General features: G+C 45.2%; 1 protein-coding gene across 1 annotated transcript; it reads right to left on the reverse strand.

The window, feature by feature from the left end:
- Positions 1–642: 642 nt before the first annotated feature.
- CALR (calreticulin) lies at positions 643–7,241 on the reverse strand. The gene is made up of 9 exons (XM_077261952.1): positions 6,891–7,241; positions 5,164–5,265; positions 4,782–4,985; positions 4,406–4,500; positions 4,101–4,310; positions 3,896–4,009; positions 3,301–3,444; positions 3,130–3,222; positions 643–1,187 (listed from the first exon to the last, which is right to left on the reverse strand). The coding sequence occupies exons 1-9, from the start codon at positions 6,982–6,984 to the stop codon at positions 987–989; spliced, it is 1,257 nt and encodes a 418-aa protein (XP_077118067.1). The 5' UTR covers positions 6,985–7,241; the 3' UTR covers positions 643–986.
- Positions 7,242–24,628: the final 17,387 nt, after the last annotated feature.

The following is a 24,628-nucleotide window of genomic DNA, read 5'->3' on the forward strand; positions in this document are numbered from 1 at the left end:
TAGGCTCAAAGTTGGACCAAATGCCAAGCCGTGATGAGACAGGATAGGCTCACAAGTGGACCAAATGCCAAGCCGTGCCAGGAGAGGATAGGCTCGAAGGTGGACCAAATGCCAAGCCGTGCCAGGAGAGGAAAGGCTCAAAGGTGGACCAAATGCCAAGCCGTGCCAGGAGAGGATAGGCTCGAAGGTGGACCAAATGCCAAGCCTTGATGAGACAGGATAGGCTCATAACTTCATAAGCAGACCAAATGCCAAGAGAAGAAAGGCTCGTAAGTGGACCAACTGCCAAGCCGTACCAAGAGAGGATAGGCTCAAATGTGGACCAAATGCCAAGCCGTGCCGACAGGACAGCTCGTACACCTAACAGTCGGGAACGCTGGAGCTGACCCATCACTTATGGGCAGGACGGTTCTAGGGCCGTTAAGCCAGTCCTAGCCAGGTACCAGTGCATCGTTGTCAGACTGGCATCACGGCACAGAACAGCCTTCTCCGTGAAGGTGGCAGGCGCAGGGTCAGTCCGACAAATGCGTTCAGCATATTGGGCAGAACACTGAATAGTCTCATACTGCAATGGATGACCCGGGTCTTGGAATAGTGTATGGAATTTGGCAGCGCACGCCAGGTGCCCAGACCGATCTACGCACCTCACAAGCCCTCAGACAGGTAAAATAAAAAAGGTATGACTAGGTAAAGATTGGTTCCTATGGACCAGAAGTCATCAGAACCAGGTGCTGCAGCGGTGACACTATGGAGACTGGCGTAGGAGGAGCACTAGACAGAAGGGTCAGGAGAGAGGAGATGGGGGGGAAGGGGAGAAGATTGACAGACCGTCTTCCAAATAAAGGGTTAAAACAAAAACTGTAAAAAATATATATAAATTTAGAGTCTCATAGAGACAGAACGATCCCATTTCCCCTCTCCTATCTAAGACGTGACGCCCAGGGAAGGGGAGCGCTGGTAGGGAGGACAGAACGGAGCCTTCGTCTTTAAAGCTCATCCTTCAGGGGCGTTTCTTCCTCCTCATCGTCGTCTTCCTCCTTCTCTTCCTCCTTTCCTTCCTCATCATCATCTTCATCATCATCGGCTTCCTCTTCCTGCGGCTCTTCCTCTTTCCTCTTCTTATCCTCCTCTTCCTGCTTCTTGCGTTCTTCCTCATCTTGCTGCTCCTTCATCTTTTTCTCAGCATCCTAATGAGGGGCAGAGGGGAAAGAAATAAAAAAATTAAAAGAGGATCTTCCAAATTTATAGGAACTTCCTGAATATAGCACCACCACCCCCCTTCCATAATAATGATCCAGATTAAATTTTGGGTATCCAAGCTGCCCAATCCTAACTAGACCATCCACCCCACAGACCCCATGTTTTCCATGGCGGACCCCTCTGACATGCTGATCCAGGGCTACAAAGCGCAGTTCCTTCAGCACACCTGTATACATTTTTAGAATCAGACCCCCATGGGTGACAAACCGCTGTCTAGTACAACCACAGGGACCATTTGTAGGCACAAACCCCAATAGACCCCTACCCAAATACCGCCATATAATGGCCGAACCCATCATATAACATCCAAAGACTATAATAACATACTGCCATATGCTGATATAATACTGCCATACACAGTAAGTGCACCTGATTATGAGCCACACATGCTGTGGTTTGTACCAAATTTATCATCCGTACTTCTCAGAAGCATCAGAAAAAGGGATAAAAAAAAACAACAAAAATTGCAACTTATCTACCTCCGTTAGGTTCCTCCATGATGCCCCAAAATTCTCCCTTTAAAGCATTTTCACCAGTTAGAGCATGTTAAACTGGCCACATAATGACTGGCTGCAGCGCTGGAAAGTTGTTTTTTTTTTTTAATCTCATCACATTGCAGAGATTTTAGATAGTAAAGTATATACAGCAGTTCCCAGTATAACCATGCAGGCAGGGATTTTTTTTTTCTGGGGGCACTTGCTTTTTCCCTCCTGCATGATGTTGACCAATCATAGGCAAGAGGGAAAAATAAAAAATAATGACACCCCAGAGAAGGTCAGAAGCAGCTTTCTGTGATCTGTTAAGACAGGTAATAACAGCTCCATTCTCTTTCCCCAGGTCATACAGATCTCACTGCTGGAACCGAATTGAGATTACAAGTATGGAAGGTGAGGAGAGAAGCAGAGCCATGTATCAAACCACTCTGCATTTATTTCAGTCAAAGAATAATGCCCTGATGGCTGGCACCAACTAGAAAGGTGTATGGCAACACTGCAGCTCTAATCCCTCAGCACTGTCAACCTCTGCTTTCTTCCCCAGGTCACACAGATCTCATTGCTGGCATCTGTGATTACAAGTTGGAGGAGAGCAGAGCCGCATCATTGAAAACACATCTCCATCTATTCCACGCATTGGGGAATAATACCCTGATAGCCGACATGGATTCAAAGCCGTATGATACGCTGCAGCTCTCATCCGACAGCACTGTCAAGCTCTGCTCTCCTCTTACCCCAACACTGTCAAATGCTGTGAGATGGGAGCTGCAGCATGTCCCATACATCTCTGCATTATTCTTTGATTAGGGTAGGTTCAGAAAGGCTTAATGGCAGTTCTGCTGACTATTTTTCCCCTGCATGATGCTGTCTTTTTGTAAAATTGACCAATCATTCATAAGTAAAGCAAAAGCCTCTAGTGAAAAATCTTTGCTAATGCCTCCTTGGTTAGATTGGATATAAGCATGTAAAGTGTCCTATCTAACCTCCACAAATGAGATTGGGGGGGAAATAATAAAAGGCAAAAATGCCACACAAAAAAAAAAAAAAAAAAAATCATGTTTTGTCCAGCTCGACAGCCACTGTGCCATGTGGTTGCCTTGTAAAGATGCTAAAACTGGAATAATGTCCTATTTACAGAGCCAACTGCCAGATAATCAGCCATCTAGAACCAGTCACTGATTTTAAAGGTTAATCATAGAGTCCACACGCCAATGAAATGATAATCTTCCTCACTAGAGTGTTGCCATTTCTCACCCCTTGCCCTGAGGGGGTCCTGACCACTTGCCCAACCTAAGCCATGGAAGCCCTAAACTCCAAGACCTTGTGTTGGTGACTCCCCATCTTATGACCATTCGCCATGGCAGAGCCACATTACCTTTCTGACACCCCAGGTCTTTGCAGCGTAGTCTTCTGCGTGTTTCTCATCATCTGTGATCAAGATGTTGTCAAAGATGGTTCCAGATTTCACCTGTGAGCAGATAATTCATCAGAAGAGGTTCGGCGCCGGTCAGGCAAGGCAGCCATGATTATTTAGGTCTATCCTTACCTGCCACAGATCAAAGCCGATCACACTAATGTCGTCGTAGGCATACAGGTTGGGGTCTGGGGTGTATTCTGGGTTGTCGATCTCAGGGTGGACCCACTTTCCTTTGTAGTCAGGGTTGTCGATCTGACGGGGTTTCCACTCTCCCTGTTGGGACAAAGGTCATACGATTAGTACTAGCTGCCATGTTAGATACCTCAGTGGTCACACAGCTGCAGGTCTCTGACCCGGTTGTGAAACTACAACTCCCAGCAGGTTGTTGACAGTTTATGGCTTGCAGCTAAACACTATGCATTACACTCCCATGATGTTACCCCCTGTAAACACTCAACATGAGTGTTGGGATTGTACGTCTACTGCAAACCACACAGCCGACCACTGCTGCCAAGCTGATGGGCACAAAGGGTTACTAGTTCTAGTCAAGGACAGCAACCTATGTAGGTGCCCGAGGCACTATGAACCCACCAGTGCCCCCACAACTGGCAATGTAGCTGTATGTGCCAAGACCCCCAGATGATGCCAGCTCCTGTACCGGGAAGGATGCTGGAGATGTCCACCCCATGTAATAGACAAGCCATGATGCCACCCCTCATCTCACCTTGTACTCAGGGTTCTGGATCACAGGGGGCTCCCACTCTCCATCCATCTCCTCGTCCCAATCTTCAGGTTTCACTGCATCTGGGTCGGGGATGTGCTCGGGCCTGTCCCAGTCCTACAAGGGTTGGATGAGACATGAAATCTCCACTGCCAGAAGGACACGAGGAGAACCTACAAAGTTACTGAACATTGAGTCCGGCACTCACCTCTGGTTTGCTGTCCTCTGGGTCATCGATCTTGGGACGCTCGTCCCAGTCATCGGGCTTCTTGGCTTCAGGGTCCTTGATCTTCTTGGGGGGAAGGAAGTCCCAGTCGTCTTCCAAGCTGCCGGATTCTACCTTGCTGTTGTCAATCTTCACCTCGTAGGTGTTATCAGGCCGGACGATCAGTGTGTACAGATGAGTGTGAACGTCGTCCTGCGAGGAGAACCAGAGGACGATGGTGAGAACTCTGCGAGACACGAGGACAGCAGCATGCTAGTCGGTGCACATCCCCACCCTCATCTCCTCACCTTACAGCGGATGTCTTTGTTAATCTGCAGGTTCTTTCCTTTGTAGTTGAAGATTACGTGAACCTTCTTGGTGGGAGGACCGCAAATATCAGGACCTGAGATGAATTAGGAGATTAATCTGGATTATAACAAACACCCAACACCAATTCCCTGAGATCCATGTACCACTAAGCTCCCTTGTCTGGGGAAACCAAAAACTGCCCCCACAATCATGGCCTAGTTGTCACCAACACCCCGACTAGTAACTACAGGTTACATTGGTCTGGACATCTAGGTGTAGGATTATAACGATGGGACGTTCTGCTCTACATCTATGATAGGCCATCATGGATCATTAATAGTGCCCCCTGCTGGCAGGTCCTGGTACCCCACCTACCGAACATGATGTTGTACTCGGACTCTCCGTGCATGTCCGCCTGGTCCAGCGTGCTGGGGAAGATCTTCACGTATCCACCTCCGCAGTCAATGTTCTGCTCGTGCTTGACGGTAAACTGGACGACCAACGTCTTACCCTTATTGGAGAAGGAGTTGAATCGGGCAGACCGGGCGTAGAAGCGGGCGTCCTGGCTGGTCTGCAGCCCTGAACAGGGAGAAAGCAATACCATCAGCCTGGAAGAAGTCCAACATGGTGGCTGAGTGCAAGTTAACCTCCAAGGAGTAGTTCTACAGTCTAGGGGCCTCCAGCTACCAAGGCATGCTGGGAGTTGTAGTCCAACAGCTGGAAAGCCACAGACTGCCTCTGCAGCGTCACCACTCACCTTTGTCCTGTTCCACGTCTCCGTAGAACTTGCCGGCGCTGATCTTAAACTGGCCGTAGTCCGACTTGTGCTTGGACTCTACCCAGCGCTGTGTCCAGCCATCTGCAAGATACGAGATCCTTAATGTCCCCACCTTGTAATAACCCCCGACAGGAGAGACGGTGCAGGCAGTGACTAGCCTACAGGTAACAAAGGTACTAGGGTGTACTCGCATACTGGAGGGGAGTGTGAGCATGATGGGGGTTGTGATATAAGGGAAACCCTGCAGGTCACATCCTGAAGGCAGGTCTGGGCACGATGGGGGGGATTTAATATGAGGGACACCCTGCAGATCACATCCTGGAGATTACTCAGTCATGGCATGATAGGAGTTGTAGTATAAGGGAAACCCTACAAATCACCCTGGAAGTCTGGACATGATGGTGGTTGTCTACATCTTGGAGGTTAGTCTGGGCATGATGGGGGTTGTAGTGTAAGGGACACCCTACAAATCACCCTGGAAGTCTGGACATGATGGTGGTTGTCTACATCTTGGAGGTTAGTCTGGGCATGATGGGGGTTGTAGTGTAAGGGACACCCTACAAATCACCCTGGAAGTCTGGACATGATGGTGGTTGTCTACATCTTGGAGGTTAGTCTGGGCATGATGGTGGTTGTAGTGTAAGGGACACCCTACAGATCACATCCTGGAAGTCTGGGCTTGATGATGGGGGTTGTAGTATGATGGACACTACAGATCATTTACCAGAGGTTAGTTTAGTCATGATGGGGTTTGTAGTATAAGGGACACCCTCCAAATCACCCTGGAAGTCTGGGCATGATGGGAGTTGTAGTACATGGGAAATTCCTTGCTGGGAATGTGATCTATAGGGCATCCCTCTGTCTACGTCTTGGAGGTTAGTGTGGACATGATGGGGGTTGTAGTACGATGAACAGAATACGATCATTCACCACCAGAGTCCATCGCCAACCCCCCACCATCTCATCACCTACCGACAGGCCGCCATCACTGCACAACACGCCGGCAGCGCTGCCACTTTCAGTATCATTATGGAGGGAGGAGGGGAGACGCGGCACCATCACTCCCTCCCCCGCTGCTTCCAGAAGATTCTGTAGTGCTCCATACACCTGATGGTAGAGAGCGAGGACGAGGCAGGAGCGACCCCGGACAATGGGGCGGCCCCACATTACAGGCTGGAGGGACAATGGGGCGGCCCCACATTACAGGCTGGAGGGACAATGGGGCGGCCTCACATTACAGGCTGTAGGGAGACACTGCCCTATGCTGCGTATCCCAGGCACAGCCGGTCGCACCCATTACACCCCGGGTGTCACCCAATGAGACGCCAGCCATTACAGCCATGCACCAGGAGCTGCACCCTGGGCTGGTACATGCAGTAGACAGGCGCTCGCAGCTCTGGTGGTGACTAGAGCAGGAATAGACATAATGGAGCAGAGATGCAATGGCGGCTGCACTGCAGATATATGCACATTACTGACAATGAAGGGTTAAGCCTCCAGCAGACAGTGTGTGCACACAGTAATGACATTAGCAGGAGTCACACTGCTAATTACCCACTCGGCCCCCCGGGACTCAGCACCCTGTCATTTAGCAGGAAAAAAGCAAAAATAAACTACAAATCCCAGAATTCCCTGCCATACAGCTACATGGCAGAGCACGCTGGGAGTTGTAGTTCAGCGCCAATAAAGACGACGCAATGCTTTACCTCCATCAGCGAAGTCTTCAGTAAAGTGGATGGTGGGATCAGCAGCGCACAGAGCCGCCAGCAGCGGGAGGACGAGGAGAGCGACGCGGGCCATGGTGCTGCCCTGAGACCTGTCAATAGCGGCGTCTGGACACTCTAAGCGCCCAGGGATCGCCGGACGCGGCTCTTATATGCTGTCAGCGCTCCCGCCCCGCCGGGGCGCTTCTATTGGCTGAGCCAGTACCGGTGTCCGCAGTTCATTGGACAGCGTTTTCTGCCATTCAAGGTACCCAGATGGCTAGTTTTGATTGGACCGGTGATTGACCAATAAAAAATCACCACGCAGGGGCCTCCTACTAGTCGGCTGATGATTGGCTTGAGGGTGTGGGCACATGAAGGAAAGCTGCGGATGGGTCACATGGTACGGGGCCAGGGAGGAGCGGAGCACGTGATGTCTTCCGGCCGTGTGGGCGTGGCCTGGAGTCCCGGGAATTATCTGATAGTCATTACCGGAGCGCTAATTAGTAGTATGATCGTTATAGAGAAGGGATGAGAGGAGCTCCCGCCCCCGGTATTCCGCCTGTGTGCGCTCAGCTGGACGTGCCCTTTAAATCTTGAGCATGCGTGCAATGATCTCATGGATCCATCCAATGTAAATCCGGGGAACTTCTGCCACCGAGTGACGGCAGTTTTCCCATATACTGTGTGCATCATTGGTTTTACCATCTTCAATTCCATTGCTTGCTGTCAGTGAATAGGAACTGTCATTATTACACCCAGAGGGAGAGATCCTGTGTGTGTCTGTGGTGGGGTCAGTGCGGTGCGCTCTGTGTGTGGCGGGGTCACTGCGGTGTGCTCTGTGTGCGGTGGGGTCACTGCGGTGCGCTCTGTGTCTGCGGTGGGGTCACTGCGGTGTGCTCTGTGTCTGTGGTGGGGTCAGTGCGGTGCGCTCTGTGTCTGTGGTGGGGTCAGTGCGGTGCGCTCTGTGTCTGTGGTGGGGTCACTGCGGTGCGCTCTGTCTGCGGTGGGGTCACTGCGGTGCGCTCTGTGTCTGCGGTGGGGTCACTGCGGTGCGCTCTGTGTCTGCGGTGGGGTCAGTGTGGTGCGCTGTGTGTCTGCGGTGGGGTCACTGCGGTGCGCTCTGTGTCTGTGGTGGGGTCACTGCGGTGCGCTCTGTCTGCGGTGGGGTCACTGCGGTGCGCTCTGTGTCTGCGGTGGGGTCACTGCAGTGCGCTCTGTGTGTGGCGGGGTCACTGCGGTGCGCTCTGTGTCTGCGGTGGGGTCACTGCGGTGCGCTCTGTGTGTGGCGGGGTCACTGCGGTGCGCTCTGTGTCTGCGGTGGGGTCACTGCGGTGCGCTCTGTGTCTGCGGTGGGGTCACTGCGGTGCGCTCTGTGTCTGCGGTGGGGTCAGTGTGGTGCGCTGTGTGTCTGCGGTGGGGTCACTGCGGTGCGCTCTGTGTGTGGCGGGGTCACTGCGGTGCGCTCTGTGTCTGCGGTGGGATCACTGCGGTGTCCTCTGTGTCTGCGGTGGGGTCACTGCGGTGCGCTCTGTGTCTGGTGGGGTCACTGCGGTGCGCTCTGTCTGCGGTGGGGTCACTGCGGTGCGCTCTGTGTCTGTGGTGGGGTCACTGCAGTGCGCTCTGTGTCTGGTGGGGTCACTGCGGTGCGCTCTGTCTGTAGTGGGGTCACTGCGGTGCGCTCTGTGTCTGTGGTGGGGTCACTGCGGTGCGCTGTGTGTCTGCGGTGGGGTCACTGCGGTGCGCTCTGTGTCTGCGGTGGGGTCACTGCGGTGCGCTCTGTGTCTGCGGTGGGGTCACTGCGGTGCGCTCTGTCTGCGGTGGGGTCACTGCGGTGCGCTCTGTGTCTGTGGTGGGGTCACTGCGGTGTGCTCTGTCTGCGGTGCGCTCTGTCTGCGGCTGGGTCACTGCGGTGCGCTCTGTGGTGGGGTCACTGCGGTGTGCTCTGTGTCTGCGGTGGGGTCACTGCGGTGTGCTCTGTGTGCGGTGGGGTCACTGCGGTGCGCTCTGTGTCTGCGGTGGGGTCACTGCGGTGTGCTCTGTGTGCGGTGGGGTCACTGCGGTGCGCTCTGTGTCTGCGGTGGGGTCACTGCGGTGCGCTCTGTGTCTGCGGTGGGGTCACTGCGGTTCGCTCTGTGTCTGCGGTGGGGTCACTGCGGTGCGCTCTGTGTCTGTGACCATCAGATTTAGTCCCCACATTAGGGGCAGCAGGGAGGGCGTTGAGGAAAGGGTTTATAAGGAGTAAAGGACGAGGCTCAGGATGGCACCGAGCGCTGCAGAACCGGCCAGAACGAGAACAGCGCAAAATCCATCATCTATCCCGAAAAGCCAATAGATAATTCTAACAGTCCCGGAAAATACTGACAGGTCTTGTGGGGTGTTCCCAGTATACGGCAGGTCTTGTGGGGTGTTTCCGGTATACGGAGGGTCTTGTGGGGTGTTCCCGGTATACGGTGGGTCTTGTGGGGTGTTCCCGGTATACGGTGGGTCTTGTGGGGTGTTCCCAGTATATGGCGGGTCTTGTGGGGTGTTCCCGGTATACGGAGGGTCTTGTGGGGTGTTCCCGGTATACGGTGGGTCTTGTGGGGTGTTCCCGGTATATGGCGGGTCTTGTGGGGTGTTCCCGGTATACGGCTGGTCTTGTGGGATGTTCCCTGCATATGGCGGGTCTTGTGGGGTGTTCCCGGTATACGGTGGGTCTTGTGGGGTGTTCCCGGTATACGGTGGGTCTTGTGGGGTGTTCCCGGTATACGGCAGGTCTTGTGGGGTGTTTCCGGTATACGGAGGGTCTTGTGGGGTGTTCCCAGTATACGGCAGGTCTTGTGGGGTGTTTCCGGTATACGGAGGGTCTTGTGGGGTGTTCCCAGTATACGGCAGGTCTTGTGGGGTGTTTCTGGTATACGGAGGGTCTTGTGGGGTGTTCCCAGTATATGGCGGGTCTTGTGGGGTGTTCCCGGTATATGGCGGGTCTTGTGGGGTGTTTCCGGTATACGGCAGGTCTTGTGGGGTGTTCCCGGTATACGGAGGGTCTTGTGGGGTGTTCCCAGTATATGGCAGGTCTTGTGGGGTGTTTCCGGTATACGGCAGGTCTTGTGGGGTGTTTCCGGTATACGGCAGGTCTTGTGGGGTGTTCCCGGTATACGGAGGGTCTTGTGGGGTGTTCCCAGTATATGGCAGGTCTTGTGGGGTGTTCCCGGTATACGGCAGGTCTTGTGGGGTGTTTCCGGTATACGGAGGGTCTTGTGGGGTGTTCCCAGTATATGGCGGGTCTTGTGGGGTGTTCCCGGTATATGGCGGGTTTTGTGGGGTGTTTCCGGTATACGGCAGGTCTTGTGGGGTGTTCCCGGTATACGGAGGGTCTTGTGGGGTGTTCCCAGTATATGGCAGGTCTTGTGGGGTGTTTCCGGTATACGGCAGGTCTTGTGGGGTGTTCCCGGTATCTGGCGGGTTTTGTGGGGTGTTTCCGGTATACGGCAGGTCTTGTGGGGTGTTCCCGGTATACGGAGGGTCTTGTGGGGTGTTCCCAGTATATGGCAGGTCTTGTGGGGTGTTTCCGGTATACGGCAGGTCTTGTGGGGTGTTTCCGGTATACGCCAGGTCTTGTGGGGTGTTCCCGGTATATGGCGGGTCTTGTGGGGTGTTTCCGGTATACGGCAGGTCTTGTGGGGTGTTTCCGGTATACGGCAGGTCTTGTGGGGTGTTTCCGGTATACGGAGGGTCTTGTGGGGTGTTCCCAGTATATGGCGGGTCTTGTGGGGTGTTCCCGGTATATGGCGGGTCTTGTGGGGTGTTTCCGGTATACGGCAGGTCTTGTGGGGTGTTCCCAGTATATGGCGGGTCTTGTGGGGTGTTCCCGGTATATGGCGGGTCTTGTGGGGTGTTTCCGGTATACGGCAGGTCTTGTGGGGTGTTTCCGGTATACGGAGGGTCTTGTGGGGTGTTCCCGGTATACGGAGGGTCTTGTGGGGTGTTCCCGGTATACGGAGGGTCTTGTGGGGTGTTCCCGGTATACGGAGGGTCTTGTGGGGTGTTCCCGGTATACGGAGGGTCTTGTGGGGTGTTCCCGGTATACGGAGGGTCTTGTGGGGTGTTCCTGGTATACGGAGGGTCTTGTGGGGTGTTCCCGGTACACTGTGTTCCAAATTATTATGCAAATAATATTTCCTCATATTTTCTCTAAATTACCTATCTGAATTGCAGTCATTGTTATTTTCCAGTCATCTACTATTCTAGTATAATTGTTTTGGAACAAACTGCCTATGAAAACAGAATCTTTTTAAAAAAAATAAACACTCAAAATGCATTTTCCAAATTATTATGCACAGCAGAGTTTTCAACCTTTTTTTTTTATTTTGAACAAAAAAATAGTCAATTGTGAAGTTATAAGCATTATCAGCTTATTACAAAATGAAATCAAACAGTTTTCAAGTGAAAACTTTATTCTAGGTGATGTTACATCTCGTCCATTGAATTTGTCAGTTTTTGGATGGTTTCTGCTTCAGTTGTATTGCATGCGGACAGAATCCCCTCCCAGAGCTGTTGCTTAGATGTGAACTGCCTCCCGCCATCATAGACACTCCTTTTGATGATGCTCCAGAGGTTCTCAATGGGGTTGAGGTCAGGGGAAGATGGTGGCCACACCATAAGTTTGTCCTCTTTTATGCCCATAGCAGCCAGAGATGCAGATGTGTTTTTTGCAGCATGAGACGGTGCATTATCATGCATGAAAATGATCTTGCTGCGGAAAGCACGGTTCTTCCTCTTGAACCATGGCAGGAAGTGTTGTTTTAGAAACTCCACATAGATTATGGAGTTCATCTTTACCCCTTCAGGGATCATACAGGGGCCGACAATCTCTCTCCCCATGATTCCAGCCCAAAACATTACTCCACCTCCTCCTTGTTGGCGCCTTAGCCGTGTTTTCATGGGGTGTCCATCAACCAGCCATCCTCCACTCCATCCATCTGGACCATTGAGCGTTGCACGGCACTCATCGGTGAACAAAACAGTTTGGAAGTCAGTCTTCATGTATCGTTTGGCCCACTGGAGCTGTTTCTGCTTGTGTGCAGTGGATAGAGGTGGTCGACAGGATGGCTTACGCACCTCTGAAGGACCCTGCATCTTGTTGTTCTGGGGACGTTGGAGGCACCAGCAGCTTCAAAAACTTGTCTGCTGCTATGACAAGGCGTTTTTGCAGCTGCTCTTTTAACCTTAGGCAATTGCCTGTTGGAAAGAGTCCTCAATTTTTCCTTATCAGCACGCACACGTGTGTGCTGGGAATCAGCTACATACTTCTTGATTGTGCGATGATCACGATGACGTGTCTTGGCAATGTTGATTGTAGTCATGCCTTGACCTAAATACTCCACAATTTGTTGCTTCTCAGCAGCCGACACATCCTTTTTCTTTCCCATTTCGGCAAAAAATGTAGGCTGCTTAATAATGTGGAACAGCCTTCTTAAGCAGTCTTGCCTTTATTTGGACACACCTGCCAAACTAATGTGCACAGGTATCTGCAATTGCTTTCAGTGATATAAAGAGCCCTGACACACATCACCATCAATGAGTGTAAATGACAAACAAAAAACTCTAACCTTATCACTCCTAAACTCTTTGTGCATAATAATTTGCAACACAGTGTATATGGCAGGTCTTGTGGGGTGTTCCTGGTATATGGCGGGTCTTGTGGGCTGTTCCCGGTATATGGCGGGTCTTGTGGGCTGTTCCCGGTATATGGCGGGTCTTGTGGGCTGTTCCCGGTATATGGCAGGTCTTGTGGGCTGTTCCCGGTATATGGCAGGTCTTGTGGGCTGTTCCCAGTATATGGCGGGTCTTGTGGGGTGTTCCCAGTATATGGCGGGTCTTGTGGGGTGTTCCCGGTATATGGCAGGTCTTGTGGGGTGTTCCCTGTATATGGCGGGTCTTGTGGGGTGTTCCCGGTATACGGCAGGTCTTGTGGGATGTTCCCGGTATATGGCAGGTCTTGTGGGCTGTTCCCGGTATATGGCAGGTCTTGTGGGCTGTTCCCGGTATATGGCGGGTCTTGTGGGCTGTTCCGGGTATATGGCAGGTCTTGTGGGGTGTTCCCAGTATATGGCGGGTCTTGTGGGGTGTTCCCGGTATATGGCAGGTCTTGTGGGGTGTTCCCTGTATATGGCAGGTCTTGTGGGGTGTTCCCAGTATATGGCAGGTCTTGTGGGCTGTTCCCGGTATATGGCAGGTCTTGTGGGCTGTTCCCGGTATATGGCAGGTCTTGTGGGCTGTTCCCGGTATATGGCAGGTCTTGTGGGGTGTTCCCGGTATATGGCGGGTCTTGTGGGGTGTTCCCGGTATACGGCAGGTCTTGTGGGGTGTTCCCGGTATATGGCGGGTCTTGTGGGGTGTTCCCGGTATACGGCAGGTCTTGTGGGGTGTTCCCGGTATACGGCGGGTCTTGTGGGGTGTTTCTGACTAGTGGGGATCTCGCAGGTAGGGCCCTATTGATCACTTATCCTGTCTTCTGATAATTTCCAGTAACAGGAATCCCCCTTTACTGATGTTCCCATTAACAAATTATTTGCCAAATTGTTTTCTGTACAATAGGGCAGAAGTGCACAGATGGCGCCGGCACATACTGCGCTCAATGCGGATACGGCACAGGAACTCAGAACCGGAACCTAAACCAATACTTGTCATACATGAGTGACTACATGTGTGTGAGCTGGGGAGCAGGTGATCAGCCATGCAGAACCGCCACCGAGGGAATCCTGACACATGTATACAGTATCAAAGCTATAAATACAATATATTCAGTACTTTAATAACTTTTTACAATGGCAGCAGTATTATAGTAGTTATATTCTTGTACATAGGAGCAGTATTATAGTAGTTATATTCTTGTACATAGGGGCAGTATTATAGTAGTTATATTCTTGTACATTAGAGGCAGTATTATAGTAGTTATATTCTTGTACATAGGAGCAGTATTATAGTAGTTATATTCTTGTACATAGGGGCAGTATTATAGTAGTTATATTCTTGTACATAGGAGCAGTATTATAGTAGTTATATTCTTGTACATTAGAGGCAGTATTATAGTAGTTATATTCTTGTACATAGGAGCAGTATTATAGTAGTTATATTCTTGTACATAGGGGCAGTATTATAGTAGTTATATTCTTGTACATAGGGGCAGTATTATAGTAGTTATATTCTTGTACATTAGAGGCAGTATTATAGTAGTTATATTCTTGTACATAGGGGGCAGTATTATAGTAGTTATATTCTTGTACATAGGGGCAGTATTATAGTAGTTATATTCTTGTACATAGGAGCAGTATTATAGTAGTTATATTCTTGTACATAGAGGCAGTATTATAGTAGTTATATTCTTGTACATTAGAGGCAGTATTATAGTAGTTATATTCTTGTACATAGGGGCAGTATTATAGTAGTTATATTCTTGTACATTAGAGGCAGTATTATAGTAGTTATATTCTTGTACATAGGGGCAGTATTATAGTAGTTATATTCTTGTACATAGGAGCAGTATTATAGTAGTTATATTCTTGTACATAGAGGCAGTATTATAGTAGTTATATTCTTGTACATAGGAGCAGTATTATAGTAGTTATATTCTTGTACATAGAGGCAGTATTATAGTAGTTATATTCTTGTACATAGGAGCAGTAGTATAGTAGTTATATTCTTGTACATAGGGAGCAGTATTATAGTAGTTATATTCTTGTACATTAGAGGCAGTATTATAGTAGTTATATTCTTGTACATAGGGGGCAGTATTATAGTAGTTATATTCTTGTACATAGGAGCAGTATTATAGTAGTTATATTCTTGTACATAGGGGCAGTATTATAGTAGTTATATTCTTGTACATATGGGGCAGTATTATAGTAGTTCTATTCTTGTACATATGGGGCAGTATTATAGTAGTTATATTCCTGTACATAGGGGGCAGTATTATAGTAGTTATATTCTTGTACATAGGGGCAGTATTATAGTAGTTATATTCTTGTACATATGGGGCAGTATTATAGTAGTTATATTCTTGTACATAGGGGCAGTATTATAGTAGTTATATTCTTGTACATAGGAGCAGTATTATAGTAGTTATATTCTTGTACATAGGGGGCAGTATTATAGTAGTTATATTCTTGTACATAGGGGGCAGTATTATAGTAGCTATATTCTTGTACCTAGGGGCAGTATTATAGTAGTTATATTCTTGTACATAGGGAGCAGTATTATAGTAGTTATATTCCTGTACATAGGAGCAGTATTATAGTAGTTATATTCTTGTACATAGGGAGCAGTATTATAGTAGTTATATTCCTGTACATAGGAGCAGTATTATAGTAGTTATATTCTTGTACATAGGGGGCAGTATTATAGTAGTTATATTCTTGTACATAGGGGCAGTATTATAGTAGTTATATTCTTGTACATAGGGGCAGTATTATAGTAGTTATATTCTTGTATATAGGGGCAGTATTATAGTAGTTATATTCTTGTATATAGGGGCAGTATTATAGTAGTTATATTCTTGTACATAGGGGCAGTATTATAGTAGTTATATTCTTGTATATAGGGGCAGTATTATAGTAGATATATTCTTGTACATAGGGGTCAGTATTATAGTAACTATATTCTTGTACATAGGGAGCAGTATTATAGTAGTTATATTCTTGTACACGGGCAGTATTATAGTAGTTATATTCTTGTACATAGGAGCAGTATTATAGTAGTTATATTCTTATACATAGGGGCAGTATTATAGTAGTTATATTCTTGTACATAGGGGCAGTATTATAGTAGTTATATTCTTGTATATAGGGGCAGTATTATAGTAGTTATATTCTTGTACATAGGGGCAGTATTATAGTAGTTATATTCTTGTATATAGGGGCAGTATTATAGTAGATATATTCTTGTACATAGGGGGCAGTATTATAGCAGTTATATTCTTGTACATAGGGGCAGTAATATAGTAGTTATATTCTTGTATATAGGGGGCAGTATTATAGTAGTTATATTCTTGTACATAGGAGCAGTATTATAGTAGTTATATTCTTGTACATAGGGGCAGTATTATAGTAGTTATATTCTTGTATATAGGGGCAGTATTATAGTAGATATATTCTTGTACATAGGGGTCAGTATTATAGTAACTATATTCTTGTACATAGGGAGCAGTATTATAGTAGTTATATTCTTGTACATAGGAGCAGTATTATAGTAGTTATATTCTTGTACATAGGGGCAGTATTATAGTAGTTATATTCTTGTATATAGGGGCAGTATTATAGTAGATATATTCTTGTACATAGGGGTCAGTATTATAGTAACTATATTCTTGTACATAGGGAGCAGTATTATAGTAGTTATATTCTTGTACACGGGCAGTATTATAGTAGTTATATTCTTGTACATAGGAGCAGTATTATAGTAGTTATATTCTTGTACATAGGAGCAGTATTATAGTAGTTATATTCTTGTACATAGGCGGCAGTGTTATAGTAGTTATATTCTTGTATATAGGGATCAGTATTATAGTAGTTATATTCTTGTACATAGGGGCAGTATTATAGTAGTTATATTCTTGTACATAGGGGCAGTATTATAGTAGTTATATTCTTGTATATAGGGGCAGTATTATAGTAGATATATTCTTGTACATAGGGGTCAGTATTATAGTAACTATATTCTTGTACATAGGGAGCAGTATTATAGTAGTTATATTCTTGTACACGGGCAGTATTATAGTAGTTATATTCTTGTACATAGGAGCAGTATTATAGTAGTTATATTCTTATACATAGGGGCAGTATTATAGTAGTTATATTCTTGTACATAGGGGCAGTATTATAGTAGTTATATTCTTGTATATAGGGGCAGTATTATAGTAGTTATATTCTTGTACATAGGGGCAGTATTATAGTAGTTATATTCTTGTATATAGGGGCAATATTATAGTAGATATATTCTTGTACATAGGGGGCAGTATTATAGCAGTTATATTCTTGTACATAGGGGCAGTAATATAGTAGTTATATTCTTGTATATAGGGGGCAGTATTATAGTAGTTATATTCTTGTACATAGGAGCAGTATTATAGTAGTTATATTCTTGTACATAGGGGCAGTATTATAGTAGTTATATTCTTGTATATAGGGGCAGTATTATAGTAGATATATTCTTGTACATAGGGGTCAGTATTATAGTAACTATATTCTTGTACATAGGGAGCAGTATTATAGTAGTTATATTCTTGTACACGGGCAGTATTATAGTAGTTATATTCTTGTACATAGGAGCAGTATTATAGTAGTTATATTCTTGTACATAGGAGCAGTATTATAGTAGTTATATTCTTGTACATAGGCGGCAGTGTTATAGTAGTTATATTCTTGTATATAGGGATCAGTATTATAGTAGTTATATTCTTGTACATAGGGGCAGTATTATAGTAGTTATATTCTTGTACATAGGGGCAGTATTATAGTAGTTATATTCTTGTACATAGGGGCAGTATTATAGTAGATATATTCTTGTACATAGGAGCAGTATTATAGTAGTTATATTCTTGTACATAGGAGAAGTATTATAGTAGTTATATTCATGTACATAGGGGGCAGTATTATGGTAGTTATATTCTTGTACATAGAGGGCAGTATTATGGTAGTTATATTTTTGTACATAGGAGCAGTATTATAGTAGTTATATTCTTGTACATAGGGGCAGTATTATAGTAGTTATATTCTTGTACATAGGGAGCAGTATTATAGTAGTTATATTCTTGTACATAGGGGCAGTATTATAGTAGTTATATTCTTGTACATAGGAGGCAGTATTATAGTAGTTATATTCTTGTACATAGGGGCAGTATTATAGTAGTTATATTCTTGTACATAGGGGCAGTATTATAGTAGTTATATTCTTGTACATAGGAGGCAGCATTATAGGAGTTATATTCTTGTATATAGGAGCAGTATTATAGTAGTTATATTCTTGTATATAGGGGCAGTATTATAGTAGTTATATTCTTGTATATAGGAGGCAGTATTATAGTAGTTATATTCTTGTACATAGGGACAGTATTATAGTAGTTATATTCTTGTACATAGGGGCAGTATTATAGTAGTTACATTCTTGTACATAGGGGCAGTATTATAGTAGTTATATTCTTGTACATAGAAGCAGTATTATAGTAGTTATATTCTTGTACATAGGAGCAGTATTATAGTAGTTATATTGTACATAGGTGCAGTATTATAGTAGTTATATTCTTGTACACAGGAGCAGTATTATAGTAGTTATATTCTTGTATATAGGGGCAGTATTATAGTAGTTATATTCTTGTATATAGGAGGCAGTATTATAGTAGTTATATTCTTGTACATAGGGACAGTATTATAGTAGTTATATTCTTGTACACAGGGAGCAGTATTATAGTAGTTATATTCTTGTACATAGGGGCAGTATTATAGTAGTTATATTCTTGTACATAGGAGGCAGTATTATAGTAGTTATATTCTTGTACATAGGGGCAGTATTATAGTAGTTATATGTCATGATTCCCAATGGCAGGGACACGGGCAAAAACGGACTAGCTCTAGGAAGATGGTATCTCATGTAACCGCGATGCTGAACCTAACACGCAAATAAAAATAGCCAGGGGGTGTGCCTATGTTTTATCCCTAGACACCTCGCGCCAGCCGGAGATCTAGCTGCCCCTAGAAGAGGAATACACAGACCTGGCTTGCCTCCAGGGAAACCCCAAAAGTTATAGTAGCCCCCCACATATAATAACGGTTAGGCAAGAGGAAAACACAAACGCAGTATGAATATAGATTCAGCAAAGTGAGGCCCTCTGACTAGATAGCAGAAAGTACAAAAGAGGACTTCGCGGTTACCTCAAAACCCTAAGGAGCCATCCTGAAACTACCTTGACTCCGTTATCAACTCATGACACCGGAGTAGTAATTTCAGATCACTAGAGCTTCCAGCAGCACGAGAAATACAAATGCATGCTGGACAAAACAAACACCAAAAAGCCAAAGATTTCAACTTAGCTGAATTGCAGACTTGGAGCAGATAGCAAGCAACAGAGGTACTCTGGTAACATTGATTGCCGGCACTAGAATGACTGAGAAGCCAGACTAAATAGGAAACTCCCAGTTTCCTGATGGGAACAGGTGCAAGACAAAAGTCAGCCAGTACCACCAGTAACCACCAGAGGGAGCCCAAAAACAGAATTCACAACAGTTATATTCTTGTACATAGGGGTAGTATTATAGTAGTTATATTCTTGTACATAGGGGCAGTATTATAGTAGTTATATTCTTGTACATAGAAGCAGTATTATAGTAGTTATATTCTTGTACATAGGTGCAGTATTATAGTAGTTATATTCTTGTACATAGGGGGCAGTATTATAGTAGTTATATTCTTGTACATAGGGGCAGTATTATAGTAGTTATATTCTTGTACAAAGGGGGCAGTATTATAGTAGTTATATTCTTGTACATAGGGGGCAGTATTATAGTAGTTATATTCTTGTACATAGGAGCAGTATTATAGTAGTTATATTCTTGTACAAAGGGGGCAGTGTTATAGTAGTTATATTCTTGTACGTAGGAGCAGTATTATAGTAGTTATATTCTTGTACGTAGGAGCAGTATTATAGTAGTTATATTCTTGTACATAGGAGCAGTATTATAGTAGTTATATTCTTGTACATAGGGGGCTGTATTATAGTAGTTATATTCTTGTACAAAGGGGGCAGTATTATAGTAGTTAGGGGGCAGTATTATAGTAGTTATATTCTTGTACAAAGGGGGCAGTATTATAGTAGTTATATTCTTGTACATAGGGGGCAGTATTATAGTAGTTATATTCTTGTACATAGGAGCAGTATTATAGTAGTTATATTCTTGTACGAAGGGGGCAGTGTTATAGTAGTTATATTCTTGTACGTAGGAGCAGTATTATAGTAGTTATATTCTTGTACGTAGGAGCAGTATTATAGTAGTTATATTCTTGTACGTAGGAGCAGTATTATAGTAGTTATATTCTTGTACGTAGGAGCAGTATTATAGTAGTTATATTCTTGTACGTAGGAGCAGTATTATAGTAGTTATATTCTTGTACGTAGGAGCAGTATTATAGTAGTTATATTCTTGTACATAGGGGCAGTATTATAGTAGTTATATTCTTGTACATAGGGGCAGTATTATAGTAGTTATATTCTTGTACATAGAAGCAGTATTATAGTAGTTATATTCTTGTACATAGGTGCAGTATTATAGTAGTTATATTCCTGTACATAGGTGCAGTTTTAAAGTAGTTATATTCTTGTACATAGGGGGCTGTATTATAGTAGTTATATTCTTGTACAAAGGGGGCAGTATTATAGTAGTTATATTCTTGTACATAGGGGCAGTATTATAGCAGTTATATTCTTGTACATAGGAGCAGTATTATAGTAGTTATATTCTTGTACATAGGGGCAGTATTATAGTAGTTATATTCTTGTACATAGGGGCAGTATTATAGTAGTTATATTCTTGTATATAGGGGGCAGTATTATAGTAGTTATATTCTTGTACATAGGGGCAGTATTATAGTAGTTATATTCTTGTACATAGGGGCAGTATTATAGTAGTTTCGGTATATTCTTGTACTAGTTGACTAGTATAAAGATATGCCACTTCCCATTTTTCCATTAGAAGCGAAGAGAAATATTGATTTTCTTACGCAAGAAGGACCCCAACATTGTCCCTATTTTTCTCATTGCCACCCCCACCCCCACCACCGACTTCAGGATTTTCAGGATTTTTTCAGATCTTCCCTTGAAAAGTCAATATATTCCCACCAGGAAAGTGTGAATTGTTTCTAAAATGATAGTGCGATAATCCCTAATTATCTGTATGTTTGTCTGCAGGATAAGGTGTCAAAAGGGCCCGTAAAAGTAACAGCTGACAGCAGCCACTTTACTATGGGATTTCTAAAAAAGGAAGTGCCCCCCCTCCAATTCTATATGAACAAAAATATATATATTTGGATACACATGGAAAATTCTTCTTCATGGATACCCGTGGTTTCATTGTGAGGAAGACCACCTCCACTGGCATCTTCTTAGGATCAGGATCACAGGGTGTTGGGGTGCGCACTGTAAGGTGTGACAGTATTATCAGCGCTCATACACAGGGGGCATTATGGATTTAATGCAGGTAAGTTGTACTCACATTATCCCTAGCATACATGGGTTCAGCAGCGGTAAGCCTACACCCTATATCAGTCAGCGGCACAATGGATCCGTCTGTGTGGGTGTAATATTATATTATTTGGTCACAGATACACCAGAGAGCGACGAGCTTATGTAACCCACGTGTATCATCGATGGCTGTCAATGTGCAGGATTTTACTATACACACAAACTCCCATTATACTGTGTGTAGTCATATATTTACAGGTGCAAAAATCCAGAAATCTAAATATTCAGTGTTAGGAGTGGCCGCCATTTGGCTTCAAAATAGCATCAGTTCTTGTAGAGACGCGTGCACCGTCAGGGATATTGTGGGATTATAGTCAGGTGTGTGAGTATTATTCCAAACAGGTGATATTGATCATCCTTCGCATATGTAGGTGGGAGCACAGCCATTAACAGGACTAGCTGTGAAGGATGAGGAACAGCCAAACTCTGCTACAAAGGTGAGGTTGTGGAAAATGGGGTCTTGTCACCGGTCATTCAATAGCACAGCAGAGTTCATAGAAGGAGCCCACAGGACTGTGAATAGTGTTTGTGTGGAAGAATGGGCCAAAATCACACCTGAGCAATGCCTGCGACTAGTTTCTCTATAAAGGAGGTGTCTTTAAGCTGTCATCACCAGCAAAGGCTTTTGTACGAAGTATTAAATACGTTTCAGTAAGCGTGGTCAATACTTTTTACCTGTGCCATTTCTCATTATTACTCATAATTTACAGTGGCATATAAAAGTTTGGGCACCCCTGGTTAAATTTACTGTTATTGTGAACAGTTAAACAAGTTGAAGATGAAATGATCTCTAAAAGGCCTGAAGTTAAAGGTGACACATTTCCTTGTATGTTAGGCAAAAAAAAAATTGCCATTTTTTTATATTTTAAAAATTACAAAAAGGACGATTGACTAATGCGAAAGTTTGGGCACCCTTGAAGACTTGTGTGCTAAGATAACTTTGACTAAGGTCTGGGAGAAGATCCCTCAGGAGCCCATCCGTCACCTCATCAGGAGCATGCCCAGGTGTTGTAGGGAGGTCATACAGGCACGTGGAGGCCACACACACTACTGAGCATCATTTCTTTGTCTTGAGGCATTTCCACTGAAGTTGGATCAGCCTGTAATTTAATTTTCCACTTTGATTTCGAGTATCATTCCAACTCAAGACCTCAATGAGATATTAATTTTGATTTACATTAATCATTTTTATGTTTTATTGTTCTCAACGCATTCCACTATGTAATGAATAAAGATTTGCAACTGGAATATTTCATTCAGTGATATCTAGGATGTGGGATTTTAGTGTTCCCTTTATTTTTTGAGCAGTGTAAATATATTTAGTGATCTCAGTGAAAGACACAAGTTATAAATCTTTTCTGATTGGGGAATATGAGAACCAGTCACTGGCATCAATGCCTTCATCATCCAGGAACTGTCTACACGCTGTCCACATGTCCTGCGTCAATAGGAACGTAGGTTTCACAGCAATGGCATAAGGGCTGACCATGGCTCTGTGTAGATCGGGACTGGCCAGCGGGAGCAGGTGTGTTCCCCGGTGGGCTCCTACCACTCTACATAATTTCATGCAGTATTTACACATAGGTGGCATCTCGTCATTCATTAAATAAACTGCCTAGTTTATTATATAGAAGCTTAGATGAGTTTGTGAACGAGTGTCAGGTGAGATTACATCTAGCCAAGCATTGGTCTTCCAGAATTAGTGTTAGAGTATGTGCACAACATGTCTTTTTTAGGTGAGTACACAGCTAGAAAAAAGCGCTAAATAATTGCTAAGGAAAATTTAAATTAAAAATGACTTGTGTGTATCTTCAGACTTTTGGGCTTCTTTTAACCGATTCAGTTTTTGAAAGTGATTAAAAGAAGTAACCGGTCCATTCGTCAGGAGACCTCAACTTGGAAACTTCTCAGAAGTTTATACAAGTTAAAACAAAAACACTACGAAGGTCAAAGACGTTAAAAAAAATAAGCATTAAAAAAATGATCAAAAAAGACGCCGGCGCGTCCTAAAGCTTCTTACTCCCTAGAAGTTCGTCTAAAAGACATCATGTGCACATACGCCTGCCGGTAAGTCTTTGGCATCCAAGTCAGACACCGGCTCTGAGGATGCCATCACATTGAGGTTTTGGCTAGCCTCACCAGTATTTGCGGCCCCTTGACCATCACTTACCCTCCACCAGTCTGGTCTTGCTAGATGATGTTGCAGGTCAGATATTCACCACCGTCTCTCTAGACCAGTGTTCCCCAAGTCCGGTCCTCAAGAGCCACCAGAATTATTGAATGATGGCACAAGGAGGGTCAAAACTATTTATTGAAGGACAAAGGCAGGTAAAATCGTATGTGTAGCGCCAACATCTCTGCACTCTGCCTCCCTTCTCCAGCAGAGACGCCAACTCACTCACCGACATGGTCCCATACTCCCTCCTCTCCTACTGCTGATGATCGGGGTAAACGCACTGCGTGTAGATCCCCAGGCACTGTGCTTAGGACACACTCCCTCCATCTTAAAGAGGCCTCGGGCGCCATCCTAAAATGTCCCCAGCCAATGGCTGGGAGACAATTACTATTTAAGGCATCTCCACCTGCATGGAGGTGCCTGTGCAACGCTGTAGTCTATTTTTAACACGCTTGCTAGTTCACAGGTCCCAGTGCTCGTATACCTGTCCTGTACATCAGCCATGTCAGCTTGCCTAGCAGTCATCTCCACCTACCTGTCTGTCTATCAGCTGTGCCCACCTACCTGTGTGTACATCAGCTGTGCCGCGTGCAACCACCTGCCTGGATACCAGTTGTGCCAGTCAGTACCTGTGTGTCTGTCATGCCAGTCACCATTCCTGGCATTTCTTGCCTCCTGTCCCTTGGGGTCAGCTGCCTTCCACCTGAGGTCAGTCCTTGTGTAGCACATGGTCCTATCTCCCTCCTCACGTTACAGTCACTAATTGTAAGGATTCAGTCTCACTGATAGGCATTAGGCCTTAGGTAGCATTCACACAGGCAATGCAGTTTTGGTCCTAACACATGTAGTTTTTATTGCTTTGTACAGGTTGCACAGCAAAAAAACAAACTCATAAACATAAATCCTTAGCCTTATCCAGGCTCTAACTAAACAGAACAAACCCTTGCTACTCATACACGGCTGAGATAGCCCCAGCTCGGGCAAACAAAACAGTTATTGTCCATAGCAATCACTGATACTTGTGGTTCTCTGCCCGCATCCTGTTCAGAATCTTCTTACGAGGGATTCTGGCCTGTCTCTCTCTTCACCTTCAAGACACATCCAGTCTGGTCAGCCTCCCTGAGCTGACTACCTTAGATAAACACCTAACCTGGTTATATGCAGAGCTAACCAGGTGCACTAATCATAGCCTGCAGAGATAGGATTTAACCCTAGTCTACCTTGTATTGCTATAATATATATAGAATCATGGCCAAAAGTGTTGGCACCCTTTAAATTGTTACAGAAAATGAA

Source organism: Ranitomeya variabilis, chromosome 5 (assembly GCF_051348905.1).
Source record: "Ranitomeya variabilis isolate aRanVar5 chromosome 5, aRanVar5.hap1, whole genome shotgun sequence".
Classification (NCBI taxonomy): Eukaryota; Metazoa; Chordata; class Amphibia; order Anura; family Dendrobatidae; genus Ranitomeya; species Ranitomeya variabilis.